The 20,000-nt window shown below is 35.3% G+C and overlaps 3 protein-coding genes across 5 annotated transcripts in view; 2 read left to right on the top strand and 1 right to left on the bottom strand.

The window, feature by feature from the left end:
* Positions 1-4,880, top strand: part of LOC144974744 (protein transport protein Sec61 subunit alpha) — a 17,677-nt gene extending 12,797 nt beyond the window's left edge. Inside the window, exons 10-12 of the mRNA XM_078917955.1 lie at positions 170-361; positions 3,242-3,389; positions 3,836-4,880. Of these exons, the coding sequence (XP_078774081.1) occupies positions 170-361; positions 3,242-3,389; positions 3,836-3,951 (456 nt within the window). The 3' untranslated portion in view covers positions 3,952-4,880. The remainder of the gene's footprint in view (positions 1-169; positions 362-3,241; positions 3,390-3,835) is intronic.
* LOC144974752 (uncharacterized) overlaps positions 1-20,000 on the top strand; it is a 357,750-nt gene that overhangs the window by 302,805 nt on the left and 34,945 nt on the right. The gene's annotated exons all lie outside the window — the stretch shown is intronic.
* The window catches only part of LOC144974741 (gelsolin-like protein 2), a 26,150-nt gene continuing 15,643 nt past the window's right edge, over positions 9,494-20,000 (bottom strand). For all 3 annotated transcript variants that reach the window (XM_078917951.1, XM_078917952.1, XM_078917953.1), the window contains exons 5-14: positions 18,296-18,370; positions 17,588-17,659; positions 16,281-16,411; positions 15,241-15,352; positions 14,463-14,573; positions 14,030-14,113; positions 13,072-13,151; positions 12,036-12,108; positions 11,337-11,432; positions 9,494-10,248 (exon numbers count right to left, since the gene is read on the bottom strand). In XM_078917951.1, the coding sequence (XP_078774077.1) occupies positions 10,159-10,248; positions 11,337-11,432; positions 12,036-12,108; positions 13,072-13,151; positions 14,030-14,113; positions 14,463-14,573; positions 15,241-15,352; positions 16,281-16,411; positions 17,588-17,659; positions 18,296-18,370 (924 nt within the window). In that variant the 3' untranslated portion in view covers positions 9,494-10,158. The remainder of the gene's footprint in view (positions 10,249-11,336; positions 11,433-12,035; positions 12,109-13,071; positions 13,152-14,029; positions 14,114-14,462; positions 14,574-15,240; positions 15,353-16,280; positions 16,412-17,587; positions 17,660-18,295; positions 18,371-20,000) is intronic.

The raw sequence follows: 20,000 nt of genomic DNA, 5'->3' as shown, positions 1-20,000 counted from the left end.
AAAACAAGGAGCAGAAAAATATCTAAATCTAGATTATATTATGTAATAGTCCAAACATACTGCTGTTTTGGATCATGACAGTGTTGTGCATACCCGTTTTAGGTCTGAAAAATTGGTCCCTGTGAAATATTTATGATTTTATTCTCATGCTTGCTTGTGATTATTTCAGGATGTTGGTGGTGGCGGCCCAGCTCGTTCCTACCCTGTCGGAGGTTTATGCTATTACTTCTCACCACCAGAGACGTTAGGACATATACTGGAGGACCCTATCCATGCTGTCCTCTATATCGTCTTTATGCTTGGATCCTGTGCATTCTTCTCCAAGACATGGATTGATGTGTCTGGTTCAAGTGCTAGAGATGTAAGTATATTATATATTTGACTTTCGGTCTTGGGTTGAACATAACATTTATTTGACAGTCAAGTGATGGTTAGTAAATCATCTTACTTCTATTCGATTGATTGGTAAATTTTTGCTCTACACGTTTAGGATGGTGGTAAGGGGGGATTAAAAAGTACAGAAACAAAATTCAAACCAACAATTGGTTGAGAGGTGTAATGTCTTGTAAAAATACATCAAATTACAACCCATGATTTACAAATGGCAATACGTCGATTAATTGATGTCGAACTTTTTTATTGACACTTTGAATTGGCATGACAGAGCTCTCCATGCCCAGTTTAGGTTTCAAGTCCAGTTATTACTGTCAGATTTTATAAAGAATTCTCATTTTATTTATTTGTTAAAAACCCATACCTCAATGCTTCCCATTTTTTGTGGTGCTTACATCAAGATGTTTGCAGCATTGTGCTGTTTTGATTATAGTTGTAGTCATAATTGTATGAAACTCGTAGTTTCGCTCACTTTTCTCTTGTATTTTTTTAGCTTTGGACTGTTCTTTACACCAGTGTCCTTTTTCCCCCGAAATTTCACTTCATTATGTTTTAACATTAAAAGATAAAGATTCTACTATATTGACTGGAATTTCAATACCTTTGCAGTTGGCGGAAAACAGACTAGATCTGAAATCATCTACTTTGACAGGCCCGTTTTTGTCAATTTTCATCTTTTATCTACAAATAAGTGTCATATATCATTTTAAAGCTTGAAATATGATGATTCAGAATTTGTAAAAATTATGAGCAGGAGACGATTATGTAACTTTAAAAAGTAGGTCAATCAACGGTGACCCTGATTTACATGGAAATGCAAAATGAAAAGAAATGTTAACAATCTGAAGTGAAAAATGATTCAAAATACACATACACAGGTCCACTTTTTAAAAATAAATAACAGACAGAATATATTTTGTACTTTGTATAGAAACTAACTTTATTATACAACAAGGGGGATAATTACATGAGACAAATAACGAAAAAATATTTTTTGTAGTATTTTAAACTTTCATTTCAACTGGAAAAAAAATGGGTCCTTGTTTTCAATTATATTGTCAAAACGGGTGACAACCCAGGAATAGACGTCTGGAGGGTCCTCTTTTACAAATCATACACTCTGCTCTGCATATGCGCATAAATAAATTGGCCCGCTATTCCTTGGGAGAACTGCACGGTGAAACTCCATCTCCTCCAGTACCTGGTATAAAAGTAAAAGCAATATATAAAGACATAGTTGATGACAAAAGCACTGCTTTAAGCATATTTGATTTCCACTGCTTTAAACATATTTGATTACTCTCTTGAGAAAATAAGGCTTATAATTGCGCATACGAAAGGTGTTTTTAAGAACAAATACTCACACTTATAACTGTTGTTTGCTACACCACAGAGGTTCAAGTGTGAGGATATGAAATGATGTAGCATATGAATCTAATAAAAAGATATATATAAATAAGTCTAAAATCTGATAACAAATTTTTTTTCTGGAACATTTTGGCAAGTCGTACAGCATTTTTTCCTTTCAACATGTAATTCAGTACTTAGACGCTATTACGGATTTTATCCATATCGGTTAGCAAATTCAGTTGTGGAGTAATATCTCTCAAGCCTGTGTATCTTGTATTGTAGCTTTACAAAATTTTCATACTGGATAAAATGCTTTTAGATCAGATGGTCAGATCCCAACGCTGCATCCTCCCTAAAAGCAGAGTGAATGTTGTAGTGACACAAAAATTCTGAGATAAAAGAGGCAATCAATATATTTAATATTAAATGTTTACAAAATTCAATTGATTAGCAATTTGTGTTCTTAAACAGCTAGAAATGTTCAGATTTGTACTTACATTGAAATATTCAGCATATGTTACCAAAGTTTACATTTATGAACTGTATATTCATCACCAATGTCCAAGTTCACACATTTCAGAATTTCTGGTGCCCATGCAGATGGTGCCCACGCAGGTGACACCAAACTTTATTTTTTCTCAAAAAAAACTTTTTCAAAAATTTCAAGCCAAAAATCAAAGTTTAAAACACAAAACCAGAGCAAGATTAATGTCTCCAATCAATTTTCAAACACTTTCTATCATAATTAATAATAAAATAGGATATTGAAATTTGGTGCACGGGCAGAAAATTGAAGACACGAAACTCCCATACCCCATTATTCACTCTAAAAACAACTAAAAATGTTAATTTTTTTGGTTTGTTAATTTTACAAGTTTCCTAGCCTAATTTTAGTCACTTGAACAAATTTGTAGTTAAAAATTTCAAAGCTTGCCTGATATATAGAATTAAGTTTCCTTTGTCACATCGGAGACACGAAAATAACGCGATTACATAATATGCAGGAAATAACTTATAAACAAAGATGGAAATAATTTTTTAAATTTTTAAATCATACAAATTGTAGTTAATACATCTAACTTTTGTTAAAAACAAAACATAAAGTTAACCTTAAATGGAAACTGTTGATTCACTTACCTCATTTGATCCATTCTAAAAACGAAAGTAAAACCTTCGTGTCTTCAAAACGCCACTTTCGCTCGGTAAAAAATCCTTTAAAAATATAAAGGTGCAAAATTTCGCCACCATTTTGCTACCACAGCTCCAGGAAGAGTTGATCTATCAAAAACAGCAACTATAATCACCAAATCTCAATTGGATTTTGATTTATTGTGTGGCCCATGCAGAAAATGCTTTTCCTGTCATTATTGTGTTTTCCGCCAGTTGTGAAAAATGGAAAATAATGTTCATATCTGATGAAAGGGTTTGTCATAGATGTCTTTGATTTTACTGTTTGTCAAAATATTGTTACAGATACATTTTTATTCTTCATTTATAGGTTGCCAAACAATTGAAAGAACAGCAAATGGTCATGAGAGGCCATCGTGAGAAGTCCATGATTAAGGAATTGAACAGGTACATCCCTACCGCTGCTGCCTTTGGAGGACTTTGCATTGGAGCTTTATCTGTTTTGGCTGATTTCTTGGGTAAGTGTAGTTGTTTATTGGGTTTTTTTTTTTTTTGTTTGTTTAGTTTGGTTAGAGGTAAGTTTGTAATCCTCTACTCGTTTTACCTAGAATGCATTGTTTGGCATCCAATTTTCTAAAATACCAGAGTTCGGCATGTCCCCAAATTCCTCCTTTGTAGTCTAAAATTAGATATTTCTGTAAGTACGCTGGGCCTACTGAAGATTTCAGGTCCTGTGCCCTTAATTCATCTCCATTCTGAGGATCTAGTCATCATTAGCTCAGTTTGAACGAGCAGGGTGCTACTAAAAAAAATTGCACTTGCCGCCTGTCAAGAAAAGGGTTCAAATTCAAAGCATGAATCATTGTTTATTGCTGTCAGGAAATAAGCTTATCAATGGATCAAATTGCATTATCAAATTCTGCTATGATCTGACTATGTCATCCCTTTCTCTTTTTTTTTTCAGGCGCCATTGGAAGCGGAACTGGAATTTTATTGGCTGTGACAATTATCTACCAGTACTTTGAATATTTCGTCAAGGAACAGAGTGAAATGGGAGGAATGAGCACACTGCTTTTCTAAGTTATTGTCTTCTGCCCTCATTTTTATCATGTGTGCAAAGTGCGAGTCAGTTGTTAAGTAGTAGGTGTAAGGGTTATGGAGCTGAAAGTGTGTATGACTGACAAATGAATTGTATATTTAATGTAAGATGAATAGCTAATCAAATTACCAAAGTCATTTGCAAACTTAAAGTAGAACTATGTCGGAAAAGTTTTTGAATGGGTCGTGTACAATGTCTTTGTACATTGGGGCATGGGCTGGTCCCAATAGGTCACATCAGTAGCTACTTATGTGTAAGAGAATACTTCAACAATTGTTAACAAACGGATACACTGTCTGAACATTCATTACCACTTGTTATCAATTCTCACTTGAGAAATTTAAAAAATAGTGCTAGGCTTGTCGTTTAAATCTGAATCTCTACTTTGAGAAAGATTTGATGTTTACCAGGAAACCATTCTTTAAAAAAAAATAATTGATTTTATATCATATTTCATTGTCTTACTTTGAAGTATATGTATGATAGTGTGTGAAATGTGAGTTTCTTGAGTAAATGGTGTGTAGAACTTTTAAAACTGATTGAATGTAGTTCCTTGGCCAATTCATTATCAACTTCCCTTCATGTATTTACGATATTTTATTTTGCATCTAAAATGAAACTTACTTAGTCATGGTTACGTACAGGTAGAATCATTTATTTATTGTCATCAGCATTTGGTATTTGCCCAAGACAGCTAAGAGGATTGTAAGTCCTTTTGTAAAATAGATGAATATAATAAGGATGTAAAATCTCTACGCTTGTTCATTCACTGCTGCAAGGAAGGGTAGTGTAGTGTTTTTAAATCATGGAAATTGGGTAGCGCGTGTGGGTGCATTGCATGACAGAACATATTTTGTTTATGTTGTTCCAAATGATAATTTAAAAAATAAAAATCCTAACAAATGTTTAATACTTCTGTGTTTGTTTTCTATATATTTTGCGATTCTCTACCTATAATATGGAGTCTTGAGCATTCCTCGTGGATCAGGGCTCATAAGTTTTTGCTGTTTGCATCCATGGTACCACTTGTTTTAGTCTGTGTTCCATGAAGCTCTCTTGCTTTTAGGGTGATGGTCATATGGAGACTTCTTTTTGTGCTAGATGAGTTTTTTCTTCTTAGATCATCTCATTGGGCTGTGTTTACATTGTAAAGTTATTATTTTTATGTTATAATTTGTGCGGCTATGTGGTCTAGTGGTATGACACTCACTTTCGGATTGCTCTGCATATAGTTGAGTCCTTGGAAAAGACTCTTTACTCATATTGTCTCAACATACTCCGGTTTAAAATGAGTACCTGGCCATTAACAGCATTGTCTCTGTCCGAAACAAAATTGTAATATCGCCTAACAGGTGTCATGTCCTGTCCTAAATGTTAAGTGTTGCTGTTGACCAGGAACCCCTTGTAAAGTGCCTTGAGAACGTTGAAGTGGATTTTGCACTATATAAAAGCTCATTTAATTTTACTGTCTGGGTGGGGTCTTTTGAGCTCTTCTATCCACCTATCTTTTTCAGGTTCCAGGTTGCTATCTGTCTTTGTCTTGGAATGAGATTACCTGGTTGGAGTCCTCAGCTGAGAGGGATATAGTTTTTGGAGACGATTTATTTTTTCCCTTGTAAATCTCTCTCTGTTATGTACTGTCATGGGTTTTTTGTTTTTGTTTTGAATATCAAATTTTGTAAACATTTTTTGTTTTCCTCTTTGTGTGATTCTGTGCTCGTGTCTGGATGGGACTTTTTAGACTTTTAGTGATCTCAAAATAAGTCATTGATAGTTGCTCTAGGTGTCTCCTTCCTTTCCATCTTGGTTGCTTATAATTATAAATCTAGAATTCTTGATTATTCTATCTTCTCCCTCTGGGTGAGGTTTCTAACCTCCCATAGTGGGCAGGAAGCCACTTACTGTGTCTTCTCTTCTCCCTATATCTGTTTTCCAACTTGCTTTCTGTCTTTGTCTTGGAATGAGATTACTCGTTTTGTCCTGGCTGGGAGGGAAACAGTCAAATGTGTAGTGTTAGTTTTGAGAGATGATGTTTTTTTCTCCTTGTAAATCAGCTCTCTGTTACGTATTGTTAATTTTGTATTGTCAACATTTGAATGTGTTCCTCCTCGTGGGATCCTGTACTGGTGTCTGGATGAAACTTTCATGTCTGAGTGGGGTTCCTGACCTCCCATAGTGGGCAGGGAGTGGGCAGGGAGGTACATACCATTAAAAACAAAACGAACTTTCATGTGATCCCAAACTAAGAACATTGATGGTATGCTCTTGGAATCTACATCTGTTCCCTATTTGAATCAATTCCCTTTGTCTTACTTTTTTTGGGTGTTTTGATTGTAAATCTAGAATATTTTGACTTCCATTTTCTTTTTCTTTTTTTACTTGAGCTGATGTGACCTAAATGTGTCGCAAGTGTAAAACCGTTAAAAACATTTTAAAATATCGATGGTTTTGTTTTTGATTTTAAGGGTTTTACGGCGCTTGCAACACATTAACATCGTATCAGCGTCAGTAAAAAGGAAGAAAATGGGTTAGTAAGTTCTACAATTAAATCACCCAAGGATAAGCAAGACAAAGGGGGAAAGAGGTGAAATTCCTATTTTATGTCTCAAATTCCTATTTTCAGGCGTTCTGATTCCACTTTTGGAATGTGAATGGTTGGCAGGTCTGCATACGAACTTTGCGCACCATGTTTTATTTAATTTTGGGCGGATCAGACCTTTGATTTCATGTGACCTCCCTGCTCAATGTGGGAGGCTTCTGATCACTGTTGAATTAAGTCCCTTTGCTTTACAATACAATTTATTTGGTGCTTGCTAGCTGGATCTACTAAATCTTTTGACTAATTCTATAATCTTCTGGGGTTCCTGACCTCCCATAGTGGGCAGGGAGGCACTTACTGTGTCTTCTATCCCCCTTTATCTTCTTTCCAACTTGCTTTCTGTCTGTCTTGGGATGAAATTACTTGGTTTTGTCCTGACCCTGGCTGAGAGGGAAACAGTCAAATGTATAGTTTGTTTTGGGAGATATTTTTTTATTTGTAAATCATCTCTCTGTTATGCACTGTGTTATGTTTTATTTATGTATTATATGATTTGTAAACATTTGAGTGTATTCCTCTTAGTGGGGACCTGTGCTTGTGTCTGGATGAGACTTTTAGGTGATCTCAAACTCACTGATAGTGTGCTCTTGGAATCTACAACTGTTGCCTATTTGAACCAATTCTCCTTTGTCTGCCTTATTCTTGGATGCTTTAATTTTAATTCTAAAACTTATTACTATCCCAATTTCTTCCTTTTTACTGACCTTAATGTGTTGCAAGCGCCGTAAAACCCTTAAGAACATAAACATTTGAGTGTATTTCTCTTCATGGGGGCCTGTGCTTGTGTCTGAATGAGACATTTGGGTGATCTCAAACTAAGTACTTGGATAGTGTGCACTTGGAATCTACATCCGTTTCGTATTTGAACACCAATTCCCCTTTGTCTTACCTTTTCTTAGGTGCTTTAATTGTAATTCTAAAACTTAACCCATTTTCTTCCTTTTTACTGGTGCTGATATGACCTTAATGTGTTGCAAGCACTGTAAAACCCTTAAGAACATACACATTTGAGTGTATTTCTCTTTGTGGGGACCTGTGCTTGTGTCTGAATGAGACGTTTGGGTGATCTCAAACAAAGTACTTGGGTAGTGTGCGCTTTTATGGATGAACAAAACTAGGGACACAACTACAAAATATGACAACAAAATCAAAAAGTAGAACGAAGTCTCTCCTCTTTCTCTCTCAATTTTCTACACCTATGGAGGAAAGATTTCTTTTTTGTAAATCATATCGCTGAGCGACTGTTTGCTTACTGCTCTTCCCATAGCGGGCACGAGGTCACTTACCGTGTCTCTATCCCCCTATATCTGTTCTTAGTTTGCTCTCTGTCTTTGTCTTGGAATGGGATTACTTAGTTTTGTCCTGGCTCTGGCCCGAGTCATTGGCTCCCCACAAAGAACAACAGACTCAATAGTTTGCAAATCATATATATGTAAAAAAAAAAAATTAATACAGTGCATAACAGAGAGTTGATTTACAAGACAAAAAATATCTCCCAAAACTCGGAACTATACATTTGACTGGTTCTCTCCCAGCCATGGCGAGGACAAAACCTATCTAAAGTCATCTCATTCGAAGACAAAGAAAGCATGTTGTAAAACATATTGGGTGATAGCAAACACAATAATTGCCTCCCTACCAACTATGGGAGGTCAGGAATCCCACCCAGCGGAAGGGCATAATTTTTAGTTTATTTTTATATTGTTTGGAAGAAAATGGGATAGTATTAAGTTTTAGAATTACAATTAAAGCACCCAAGAAAAATTAAGACAAAAGGGGAGTTGGATCAAATAGGGAACAGATATAGATTCCAAGAGTACACTATCAAAGTACTTAGTTTGATGTTTGTTTTTAAGGGTTTTACGGCGCTTGCAACACATTTAGGTCATAGCGCCAGTAAAAAGGAAGAAAATGGGATAGTAAAAAGTTCTAGAATTACAATTGAAGCACCCAAGAGAAAGTAAGACAAAGGGGAACTGGGAACAAATAGGGTTCCGATGTAGATTCCAAGAGCATACCACCAATGTACTTAGTTTGAGATCACCTATGTCTCATCCTGACACAAGAACAAAACCCAACAAAGAGGAACACACTCAAATGCTAACATTATGCATTAAAAATAACACATATAATAATACATAACAGTAACAGAGAGATGATTTACAAGGAAAAAAATATCATCTCCCAAAACAATAACTATGCATTCGACTGTTTCCCTCCCAGCCAGGACTCCGACCAGGGCCAGGAAAAAAACCAAGTAATCTCATTCCAAGACAAAGACAGAAAGCATGTTGGAAAACAGATATAAGGGGATAGAAGACACAGTATGTACCTCCCTGCCCGCTATGGGAGGTCAGGAACACCACCCAGTACTTAGTTTGAGATCAGCTAAAAGTCACAATCACAAGCACAGGTCCCCATTCAGAGGAATACACTCAAATGTTTACAAATCATATATATATATATATATATATATATATATATATATATATATATATATATATATATATATATATATAAACAAAACATAACACAGTGCATAACAAGAGAGATGATTTACAAGGAAAAAATAACCTCCCAAAACTAACTTTACATTTGACTGTTTTCCTTTCAGCAAGGGTATCCGGTCAGGGCCAGGACAAAACCAAGTAATCTCATTCCAAGACAAAGATAGAAATCTAGTTGGAAAACAGATAGGGGTATAGAAGACACAGTAAGTGCCTCCATGCCCACTATGGGAGGTCAGGTCCCCACCCAGCGGAAGAGCTTTTTTTTTTTTTTAATTAAAAAAAAAAATGTTTAATAACACAAAAGACAGGAGTTTGGTGCCATGTCTGTGTGTATGATGTTGATATGTGTGACACAAGACAAGACAAGACGAGTGAAGATAAACTTTCTAACGAGAAAATCAAGACTAAGTCTCATTTGAAATAATACTATGTATGAGTTTAATATGAATTAAATATTCATAATAAGCCACAATGTGTATATAGATGAATATTGTATAAATAAAGTTACAACAAAACTTAAAATTAAAAGTAGATCAACTGAATAAAGCACCAGCAGTTATAGTTATAGTGACTTAGTTTTAAATTAATTTTTCGTATTTTATTACTTGTAAAATACAAATTATAATATCCTTTCCAAACCTTTAAAAACTCAAGGTTAAAAAGATGCATATTCCAAACGTTTATCAGTGTTTCACAATGAGCAAATTAACTTTTGGACCTTATGAAAAATAATATGAAAACAAATCTTTTAAATTTCAATTCTTTTAAAAGTTCAATTAAGAAAAATGGAAGAGACATTCATTTGGATTTGAAAAGAAAAATTAATAAATTATAAAGTAATTAGGGAGACAATATCACATGATAAGTTTTAATTGCGAATGAGAGGAAGAAAAGAAACATAATTGTCATTAGTGATATCTTATAAAAAAAATACAATAATCAACAAAAACAAAAAAGTGATAGCATGCAGGGTTTTGATTAGACAGGACCCTTTATTCAGCGTAACACCAAAGCAGCATTTTGGTTTCCCAGTCTTGGAGAAATTATAACTGAAGTAACCCGACCTAGGGTTGGCGGATTTAAGCGCTGATGGCGGTCTCAATACAGCCTTGACCTTCTTTGAGAACAGTGATTGGTTTCCATGGGAACTTGGATGAGCACAGGTAGTTCTGGATGTTGGGGAGAGAGATGAATGATTGGAAAATCATTAAATTGTGCTTAAGAATAATTGACGTCTCATTCTTTATCACTCTTTAAACTTATACGTATCAAATTGATAAATTATGGAGCAGGCACTGGTGTAAGATAAAGAAAAAGGGTATATGAAACAGTGACAGACAAAGCAAGTAAGGAAAATACAAGAGGAGAAAAAACATCTTTAAAAAATCAGTCCTCGACTTATCAGTTGTTTTTACAAAGTGGGTGGCATGACCTTGATTGTTTATATTTCACACATAAATTATGCCAAAAAAAAACAAGCAAACATAAAAAATCCATTGGGATGGCCTTATTGTGGGCAACACCAGTCATTTGTTTTTGTGCTGAAGTAGGCGTTGTCCAATTGATTTATTTATACCTTTTGTTGTTGGATATAAACATCTTCCCACTGAAATTGATGAATTCCATGTCAATAACACTCCAAATTTCATGGTTTTCATAAAACAGTTTATCTTTCGACAATTCAAAATCTGATGTTTTATTTCTCTTTTTAAAAAAACAAAATTCATAGGAAGGATGACTCACTTCTGACTGGCATAGTCCATAATCAACTAAATTATTTTTCAATCATTTTTCGTAAATCTGTCTTTAAAGGATAAAATATGGATGTAATGTTATTTCCTTGCTGCTTGGTTGTGCTATCAAAAAATATAGAAAATAGAAAGTCTAAAGAATCTTATTATGTTGTTGAACTCATAATTTTGTAAAACATTACAAATACGCAGAACAATTGAGACTTTGAAAAAGGTTTTTTTAAATATCCATAAATTTCTTTATCTCATTTGACAGGTCCATCACCTCAAATCGGTATGATGTCAGGATGACTAAGATACTGAAAATTGAATTTATAACCAAAAATATCAGTCTAGGCTTGAGTTTGAGTTTATATGTTTTATTGAGGAGAATATAGATAGAATTTTAGAATGACAAAAACCATATTTTTTATCAGTTTGGATTTAATTTTGACTTTTTAGCATCTGGATCATCCCGACATAATACTGTTTTGACACAATGGTCGCTTAATTGAAGTAATACATACATGAGCATAGGTAAATCCATTCTTCTTTTCATCATCGGAGGCAGTGTTACCAACCCAAACATAAACTGCTTTTCCGTTGTCAATGATAAACACATCCTGAAAGTAGAAGTAAAAGCAAATATGATGATAAAAATAGATGAAATAACTTTGAACATTTATGGAGTGCATTTCCACCAAATCAGAGAGTAGGCACTGGACTTTGTTTTTTTTTTGTTTTTAAGGGTTTTACGACAGGGCACTGGACTGGTCTAAGATAAAACCCTGAGAGGTGTGTATAAAATAGTATAAAACCCATAAATACACAGTATAGGCTTTTAACAGCTAATTACAATTATATAATATGATAAACACCCAAACAAGATGCACTTATTTGCAGGTCTGATAACCCAATTTTTTATGGGTTCGTTGTTGTAATGGAAATCTCAAAAACTGACGTAAAATATTGTCCAAGTGCTACACAGCTGTGTTATCAGAACCCCATTCAACGTGCAAGAAAACTCCCAAAACAGGTTGAACCAACGTGCACTTATTTGCAGGTCGGATGATTCATTATGGGCTCATTGTTGTAATGGAAATCTTAAAAAAAGACGTAAAATATTGTCCATTACAACAACGTTAAACTAGTCCTATAACTGTGATCAGATGTCATACCTGCACAGTACCTCTTTGTAGAGTGAAATAAAAAGAAACTCAACTTACATCGCTGACAAGATCATCTTTGCTGAAATCGTCTTCCTTCACAAGCTCTGTTGAATGAGATTCAACATTGACTCTGAAAAATAAACACATACATAAATGCATATATGAGCTTTTTATATAATGTTAAAAGCTATTTGAAGACATACCTTTTGGCTCTAAATGCGCCACAATTAAAACTAGTGGAAATCTATGTTAATGGTCGTAACATCAAGACAGCTAACTTCAGAAATGAAAATGCAGAGAAAAAACTTTTACCCAACGTTTGAAACGGTATGACAAGGAAGAAGATACTTTTCTGCAGGTAATTGTGACTGGTGATGAATTTTGGATCCACCTCTACGACCTGGAAATCAAATTGCAGTCAATGGAGTGCAGGCATAAATCTTCTCAAAGCCCAAGGAAATTCAAAGTCATTGTCTCTGCGAGAAAGATTTTGTTTACCATTTTCTGGGACATGGAAGGCCTAGATCCCATGGAATTTCTTAAACAAGGGCAAACAGTGAACTCTAAACAATGTTTCAATTCCATGAGCCCTCAAAAACAGACTTGCATGTGTTCGACGTGGTTGAAACTCAATATTGCAGCAATGACAATGCACGACCCCACACCCGACCCTACAGCACTCTAGCCCAACATTTAGTCCAGATCTTGTCCCATCTGACTATTTCTTGTTCCCCCAGCTCAAGAAGTATTTGAAAAGAAAACCGTTACAGCAGTGATTTGGAGGTAGTAGCAGATCGTTGTAATTCTTGACGGCATGCGGCAACTAGTTCGGCGTTGGCAGCCCTGTACTGCTCATGATGGTGATTATGTAGAAAAATAAATAGTGCGATATGTAGCTGAGATTCTAAGCTTTTTTAAAATGTACGTATCATGTTTGTATGTGCTGTTGAAGACAAATTTATAACAAACGGTACTTATATATCAGCCTATCCTTGTAATAGTAGTAGAAGTACTAGTAGTTGTAGTAGCAGTGGCAGTAGTAGTAGTAGTAGGAATAGTGTCAGACATAGCAATGAAGGTAGGGTATATATACCTGAACAATTTCTTGGAGTTGTCACACTCATCATCAATATCCTCATCTTGATCTTGGTCGAGTTTTTGGAAGAAATCATGCTGAAATGAGAAGGAGTTAGTTAAACACTGTTGTGAAAACTGTTCACTATTATGGTCACCATTGTGTGTAATGGGGTTGAATTAGTGAGTGTCTGGTGCATGACTAGAGTGTGTAGTTGGTGAGAGAGAGAGTTCGAATTGTCAGTTAGTAAGAGAGATTGAAGGTAACGGAATGTTTTGTAATCGAAAGCTTTAAGGAAGCAAAATGTTTTATTTCAATTAAAGTTGTTCTTTATTTGTTGAAAGATCAGGTTTATTGTAATTATTCCTAATCTACAACAAACACTTAGGATAGGTGAGGACAGATCTGGATGGATGAAGGGCCCTAACTGCAAAGTCGTCTCTCATGTCTCCTCTATGACCACCTTGGTCAGTAGAATGAAGTGAGGGGAAGCTTGGTCAAGTCATTAACACATGGAATGAGAAATTGGAGGCAGACGCTGATGCAAGATAATAAAAAAACCCTCCTTAGTATCAAAGTGTGGTATAAAATAAAATCAAGTAAAAAAAAAAAAAAACACCCCCCAAAAAATAGAGCTTTTATATAGAGCAATATCCATCAAGTGTGCTCAAAGCACTTTAATATGGGTCCCTGATCAACAGCAACACGTAACTTGTAGAACGAAATATGATGCCTGTTATTTAGGCAATATTACAATTTTTTTTCCGACAGAGACAAAGCTGTTCACGACCAGGTACTTACAGACATCATGTCTTGTCCTACAGTTAAGTGTTGCTGTTGGCTTGGGACCCCTTGTGTATATATATATATTATATATACACATCTTTATGACTGCTGATTTTTAATTTATCCAAAATAGTGGACCAAGTAATGACTGCCTGTGTGCCGTGTGTTTGAATAAATTAAATGTACTTACAGATGTAGCTGTTTCAGCACCATCCAAGACTACAGAGTTAATTTCTCCTCTCTTGCTCTTCATCCTCCCAACAAATTGCATGGCCTGATTTAGAAGGGAAAGTATTGAAATAATAACTATGATGAAACAACAATATACCAGCCTTTGTATCAAAATAATCTTGGTGTTTACATATATTAATATTGTTTATTCATCACAGGAGTTTATCACTTTCAGTTTAGTTCGCCAGGTAAATCTAGCCAGTCCTTGACTGATACTAGATGATGAGTCATAGCCTTACACAGAGAGGGAGACTAGTTTTCCGCCGTTTTGATTGATTTTTTATGAATTTCAAATTAATGTAGTAATGCAGTTATTATGTGTAGCAAACACATTTTTGCCCGACACACAATAAGTCTTATAATTCTTCTCTCAATTCAATTCAACAACTCACCTTAGCGACTTCCATAGGGCTGGATTCAGATCCATTGTATTGGTACACAGTTTCACCAAGGTCAAGAATATACACATCACCAGGAGTGACGAGGTTAGGGTTGCGGGGAATCTGAAAACAAAAATGTCACAATTTGACCATTATCATAAAAAGAAAACAGTTCGGTTTTTTTTCCTTTCATTTTCTGATATTACGATGTATAAATAGCTTGAACCCATGCTCATCCAAAGGGTTTTATGGAACTTGCGATACATTCAGGTCAATTAAACTAAGTGCCAGTAAAAAGGAATAAAATGGGATAGCAAAAAAATTCTAGATTTATGATTTAAAAATTACATGACAAAAAGTGAGACAAAGGGGAAATATTTGAATAGAGAACAGATGAAGAATCCAAGAGCACACTATCAATGTACTACTGAGTTTGAGATTACCTAAAAGTCTCATTCACACAACAGCACAGGATCCCATTGAGAGGAACAGACTTAAATGTTTACAAAACATATTCAAAAGAAAAATATAGTTATCAGTATAAAACATAGAGATGATTTATAAGGGAACAAAAAACATCACCTCCAAAACTAACATTATACATTTGACTGTTTCTCTCTCAGCCAAGCACTCCGGCAAGGGCTAGGACAAAACCAAGTAATCCCATTCCAAGACAAAGACAGAAAGCAATTGTGTGGCTGTATGGCTCAATGGCTCAATGGCATATATTTCTATTCTCTGTATTCATCTGGCACTACTCCATACCCTATATTTCTCGTCATGTACATACTTGTTTGTATCTGATATGTCCATCTGACTCTCTGGCAAACTTGAAGAGTTTAGCTTGGTATTCCTCTGGTGTGACGTGTTTGAATCCAGTGGCACAGCCACCCTCCATAGTGCTGGGAGAGTCAAGAAATAATTTTAAAAATAATGTTTAAAAAGTTTCAAAAGTTTATTTTTAGGCAATTGCCAATATAACATACAAGAATATAATATTTCCAATCAACAAATCAAGTAGGCTAAGTAAAATCAATAATGAAACAAAGCAAACTCACTCATTCCCTCTGTAATAATGACGATGAAGATGATGACGATCATATCAAAGGCATCCCATTCTAACTGTGCAAGTGCAAGTACCATCAGCAGTAAAATTGTCTTTTATTTAGCTTATAATATAGCCCAACCTTCCCCCTCCCCTCCCTTTCCCTTTTGACCAGTAGAGACTAACCAAAATCCTGTTATTTGGCAGGAATATCCATGAGTTCTAAATACACATGACACGTGTTAATGCAGAAACCACTGTTATTTTTACATTGTATGGTCTAGTGGTATGATTTTCGCTTTTGGATCGAAAGGCCTAGGGTTTGAGACCCGCTCTGAGCAGTGCATAGTTGAATCCTTGGAAAAGGTTCTTTACTCACATTCTCTCACTGTAAAATGGAGTAAAATCAGTACCCGGCCATTAACAGTGTTGTCTCTGTTGGAAAAAATGATATCGCCTAACAGGTGTCATGTCTTGCCCTATACGTTAAGTGTTGCTGTTGGCTGGACACCCCTTGTCAAATGCTTTGAGCAAGTTTAGTTGATATTACACTATATAAATGCTCTACATTTCTCAAAATCAGCTCTTTCCCTCTTAGTTAGATTTGGACGTCCCTGATATCTATTTCTGTTCATAACTTCAAGGCTTAATAGTTACTTGTTAAAACAAATTACTCAAGGGAAAAAAGAAAAAAAGAAAAAGATTTTGTTGGGTAAGCATCATTGTAAAACTCTGAACTTCTATCAAACTTCTTGCAATTTCAACCTTCCATTGTAACTGCTTACGTGATTCCATCTTTGAAGTAGGATTTAAAGAGACTGCTTTCATGGCCTTCAACTTCACGGTGCTGCACTGGGTTGCCGTCATGGTACGTATCGAGCTCTACAGTTTTGTAGGCAGCAGTGCCGTATTCATCCTGAAACGAAGGATAGTATGGAATTGTTTGTTTGTTTTTTAAGGGTTTAACGGCACGCAACACATTTAGGTTATATAAGCGCCAGTAAAAAGGAAGAAAATGGGATAGTCAAATTCTAGAAATATAATTAAAGCACCTAAGAAAAAGTAAGACAAAGGGGAATTGGGAACAAATAGGAATCAGATGTAGATTCCAATAGCATTCCACCAATGTACTTAAGTTTGAGATCACCTATAAATCTCATCCGGATACCAGCACAAGATCCAACAAAGAGGAATACACTCAAATGCTTACATTTCATTATACATCAAAAATCACAAATATAATAATACATAACAAAGAGATGAAATACAAGGAATAAAATATCATCTTCCAAAACTGTTTCCCTCTTAGCCAAGGACTCCGGCCAGGGTCAGGACAAAACCAAGTAATATTATACCAAGAAAAAAGACAGAAAGCAAATTGGAAAACAGCTATATGGGGATAGAAGACACGGTCCCAGCCCACTGTGGAGGTCGGGAACCCCACCCAGATAGTATGGAATTCACATTTTTTTAAAAACACATACTTTACTAAGAAACCAGATAGAGGGTTATATGTTTTTTATTGTTTTTTTTTGTTGTTGTGCGTCTATGTGGTCTTGTGGTATGACACTCGCTTTCGGGTCGGAAGGTCCTGGGTTCGAGCCTCGCTCAGCGCATAGTTGAGTCCTTGGAAAAAGGCTCTTTACTCACATTCTCTCACCATACTTGGGTGTAAAATGAGTACTTGACTGTTAACAGCATTGTCTCTGTCTGAAAATTTTTTTTTAATCATCTAACTTTGTGTTGTTTTTGGCTCCATTATTATAAGTCGATAAGAAATGAAAAAATAATTCTCAGTGTGTCCGATTTTGGCCATGCACGTAGCCATCCCGGAGCCCTGGTAAACTGCGAGCATAATATATATCGATATCGATATGGCATTTTGAAATGACATGATTTGATATTGTCATTCATATCGATATATCAATATTTCAATCGATACTATATGCCCAACACTATCAAACAGCATTCTATGTAGAAGCTTTAAGAGAGCAAGTGTGAACTGACATGGCATGCAACCAGAAAAACCTCTCCCTCTGCTTGTCAAACAGTATTCTATGTATGAGATTTAAGAGAGAAAGTGTGAACTGACCTGAGAGCTTTCCTTTCCAATCCAGAAATGGACATCGTACAGGAGGGCATCGCTGTCTCCTTGTTTGTATGTCTAGATTTAAATTTTTGTCAGGGAAAGGAAAAATAATTTTTAGATTAAAAGAGAGGAAAGAAAAGGTTTTTACTGTCCAAATATATTATAGAGACAACCTTTCAGCAATGATGATGATGATAATGATGATTATATTATAATTATTACTATTATTATTATTATTATTATTATTATTATTATTATTATTATTATTATTATTATTATTATTATTACATATTACTCCTGTTTATTTGTGGATTTCTTAATTCAATAACCTTTTCTTTTGAAGTGGAGCAGAATTTGAATAATGAGCACAGTATTGTTGGTATGTTGTAATCTTCTTTTGCAGAGGTGTTAATTGCATTGTCCATGTTGGATTGAGTGATGATGATGATGGTGATGATGATGAGGAGGAGGGAGAGAAGAAAAAGAGGAATGGAGAAATTTTATAAAATATATTGCAAGCTTATTTTCAAACAGCCTTTGCATTTATTATTAGAACTGTATCCAATGTTTCGTTTTGGAGGGAGTCGAAAACTTAAAGGGTGAGTATGTATCTACATTGTTTTTTACATTCACTTCTTACAAATATAGAGTAGCAAAATCCTTAAAGATTAAAGAGAAAGCCAGTAGTAAATTTTCTTAAGTATTTCTTACATTGAGGATGATGTAGGAGTCGCCACTGAAGAATTCTCCGTAGTCTTCAACTGGCCAGTCTTTCACTTCAAATTTCTAAAAAAGAAACAAAATAACCCGAAAAACGTGAACATTTAATTAGCTCAAATTCCACTAAATGCATTCAAAGCATTTTACAAGAGGTCCCAAGCCAACAGCAACATTGAACATGTAGGAGGAGACATGACATGATACCACAATTTTTTTCCGACAAACAGAAGGCTGTTAATGGTCAGGTACACATTTTACACCTGAGTATGGTGCGAGAATGTGAGTAAATAGCCTTTTCCAATGACTCAACTATGCACTGCTCAGAGTGGGGTTTGAACCCTTGACCTTCTGGTCCAAAGGCAAGTATAAAAATTCAAAGCGCCCAAAATATGTTTGTTTTTGTTTGTTTTTAAGGGTTTTACGGCGCTTGCAACACATTAAGGTTATATCAGCGTCATTAAAAAGGACGAAAATGGGATAGTAAAAAGTTCTAGAATTACAATTAAAGCACACAAGAAAAGGTAAGACAAAGGGGAATTTGTTCAAATAGGAAACAGATGTAGATTCCAAGAGCACACCATCAAAGTACTAAGTTTGAGACCACCTAAACGTCTCACTCAGACACCAGCACAGGTCCCCACTAAGAGAAAAACACTCAAATGTTTACAAATCATCAGTTAAAAATAAACAAATAATAATACATAACAGAGAGATGATTTACAAGGAAAAAAAATATCTTCCAAAACTATAACTATACATTCGACTGTTTTCCTCCCAGCGACGTATCCGACCAGGGCCAGGACAAAACTAGGTAATCTCATTCCAAGACAAAGATAGAAAGCATGTTGGAAAACCGATACAGGGGGATAGAAGACACAGCAAGTACCTCCCTGCCCACTATGAGAGGTAGGAACCCCACCCAGCGCCCAAAATACATACAACCTTGAGTTTAGTAAAGGATAATTTTGAGATGAAGCCACCAGATATATATTTAAGGTGAATGTCTCACTTCGATAGAATTAGTGACAAATAACAATGGTCCTCTCAGTGGGAACGATCTATATTCAGGTTTTTGTCCAAGTCATCAATCACACATTTGATGCTGTCCAACAATTGGATGATATTTCTTAACAAATGTAAACACGCTGCTTTGTTTGTGAAGGTTGTAAACAAACCCATGTGTTAAGCTGAACAAAATTAACAATCGTGCTGTTAGATATTTCGAAAGGTGTGAATACTTTTCACTGTGAGGGTCACTTTGAGCACACTTTGCAATGTGACCAATGACCTCGAGCACATGGAAAGGTAATATAGATCATCCCCATTTGATAACTCATGGTTTAATATGCACCAAAAAAAAAAAAAATTGACCTGGCCTTATTTAACAAAACAAAGTAGTACTAAGCTCCTAGAAGCTGTGGACTGTAAAACAACAAAAAATTTAAAAAACAATGAAAAGATAAATACATTATGAAAAAAACCCAGAGAAATGTTATTGTACTCAGGTGTAAAATGAGTACATGGCCGTGAACAGTGGATTCTTTTTCTGCAAAAAAACCGTGTAATATGGCCTAACAAGCGACACGTCTCGTCCGAAACATTATTTACTGCTGTTGGCTGGGTACCCCTTGTAAAGCGCATTGAGCACAGTAAGTGGATATTGTGTTTTATATAAATGCTGAATTTTAAACTATTA

This window comes from Berghia stephanieae, chromosome 6 (assembly GCF_034508935.2).
Source record: "Berghia stephanieae isolate SIO BIC M18660-M18661 chromosome 6, UCSD_Bste_1.3, whole genome shotgun sequence".
Lineage (NCBI taxonomy): Eukaryota > Metazoa > Mollusca > Gastropoda > Nudibranchia > Aeolidiidae > Berghia > Berghia stephanieae.
The sequence above is the reverse complement of the archived record's forward strand: the minus strand, read 5'-3'. Positions and strand labels throughout refer to the sequence as shown.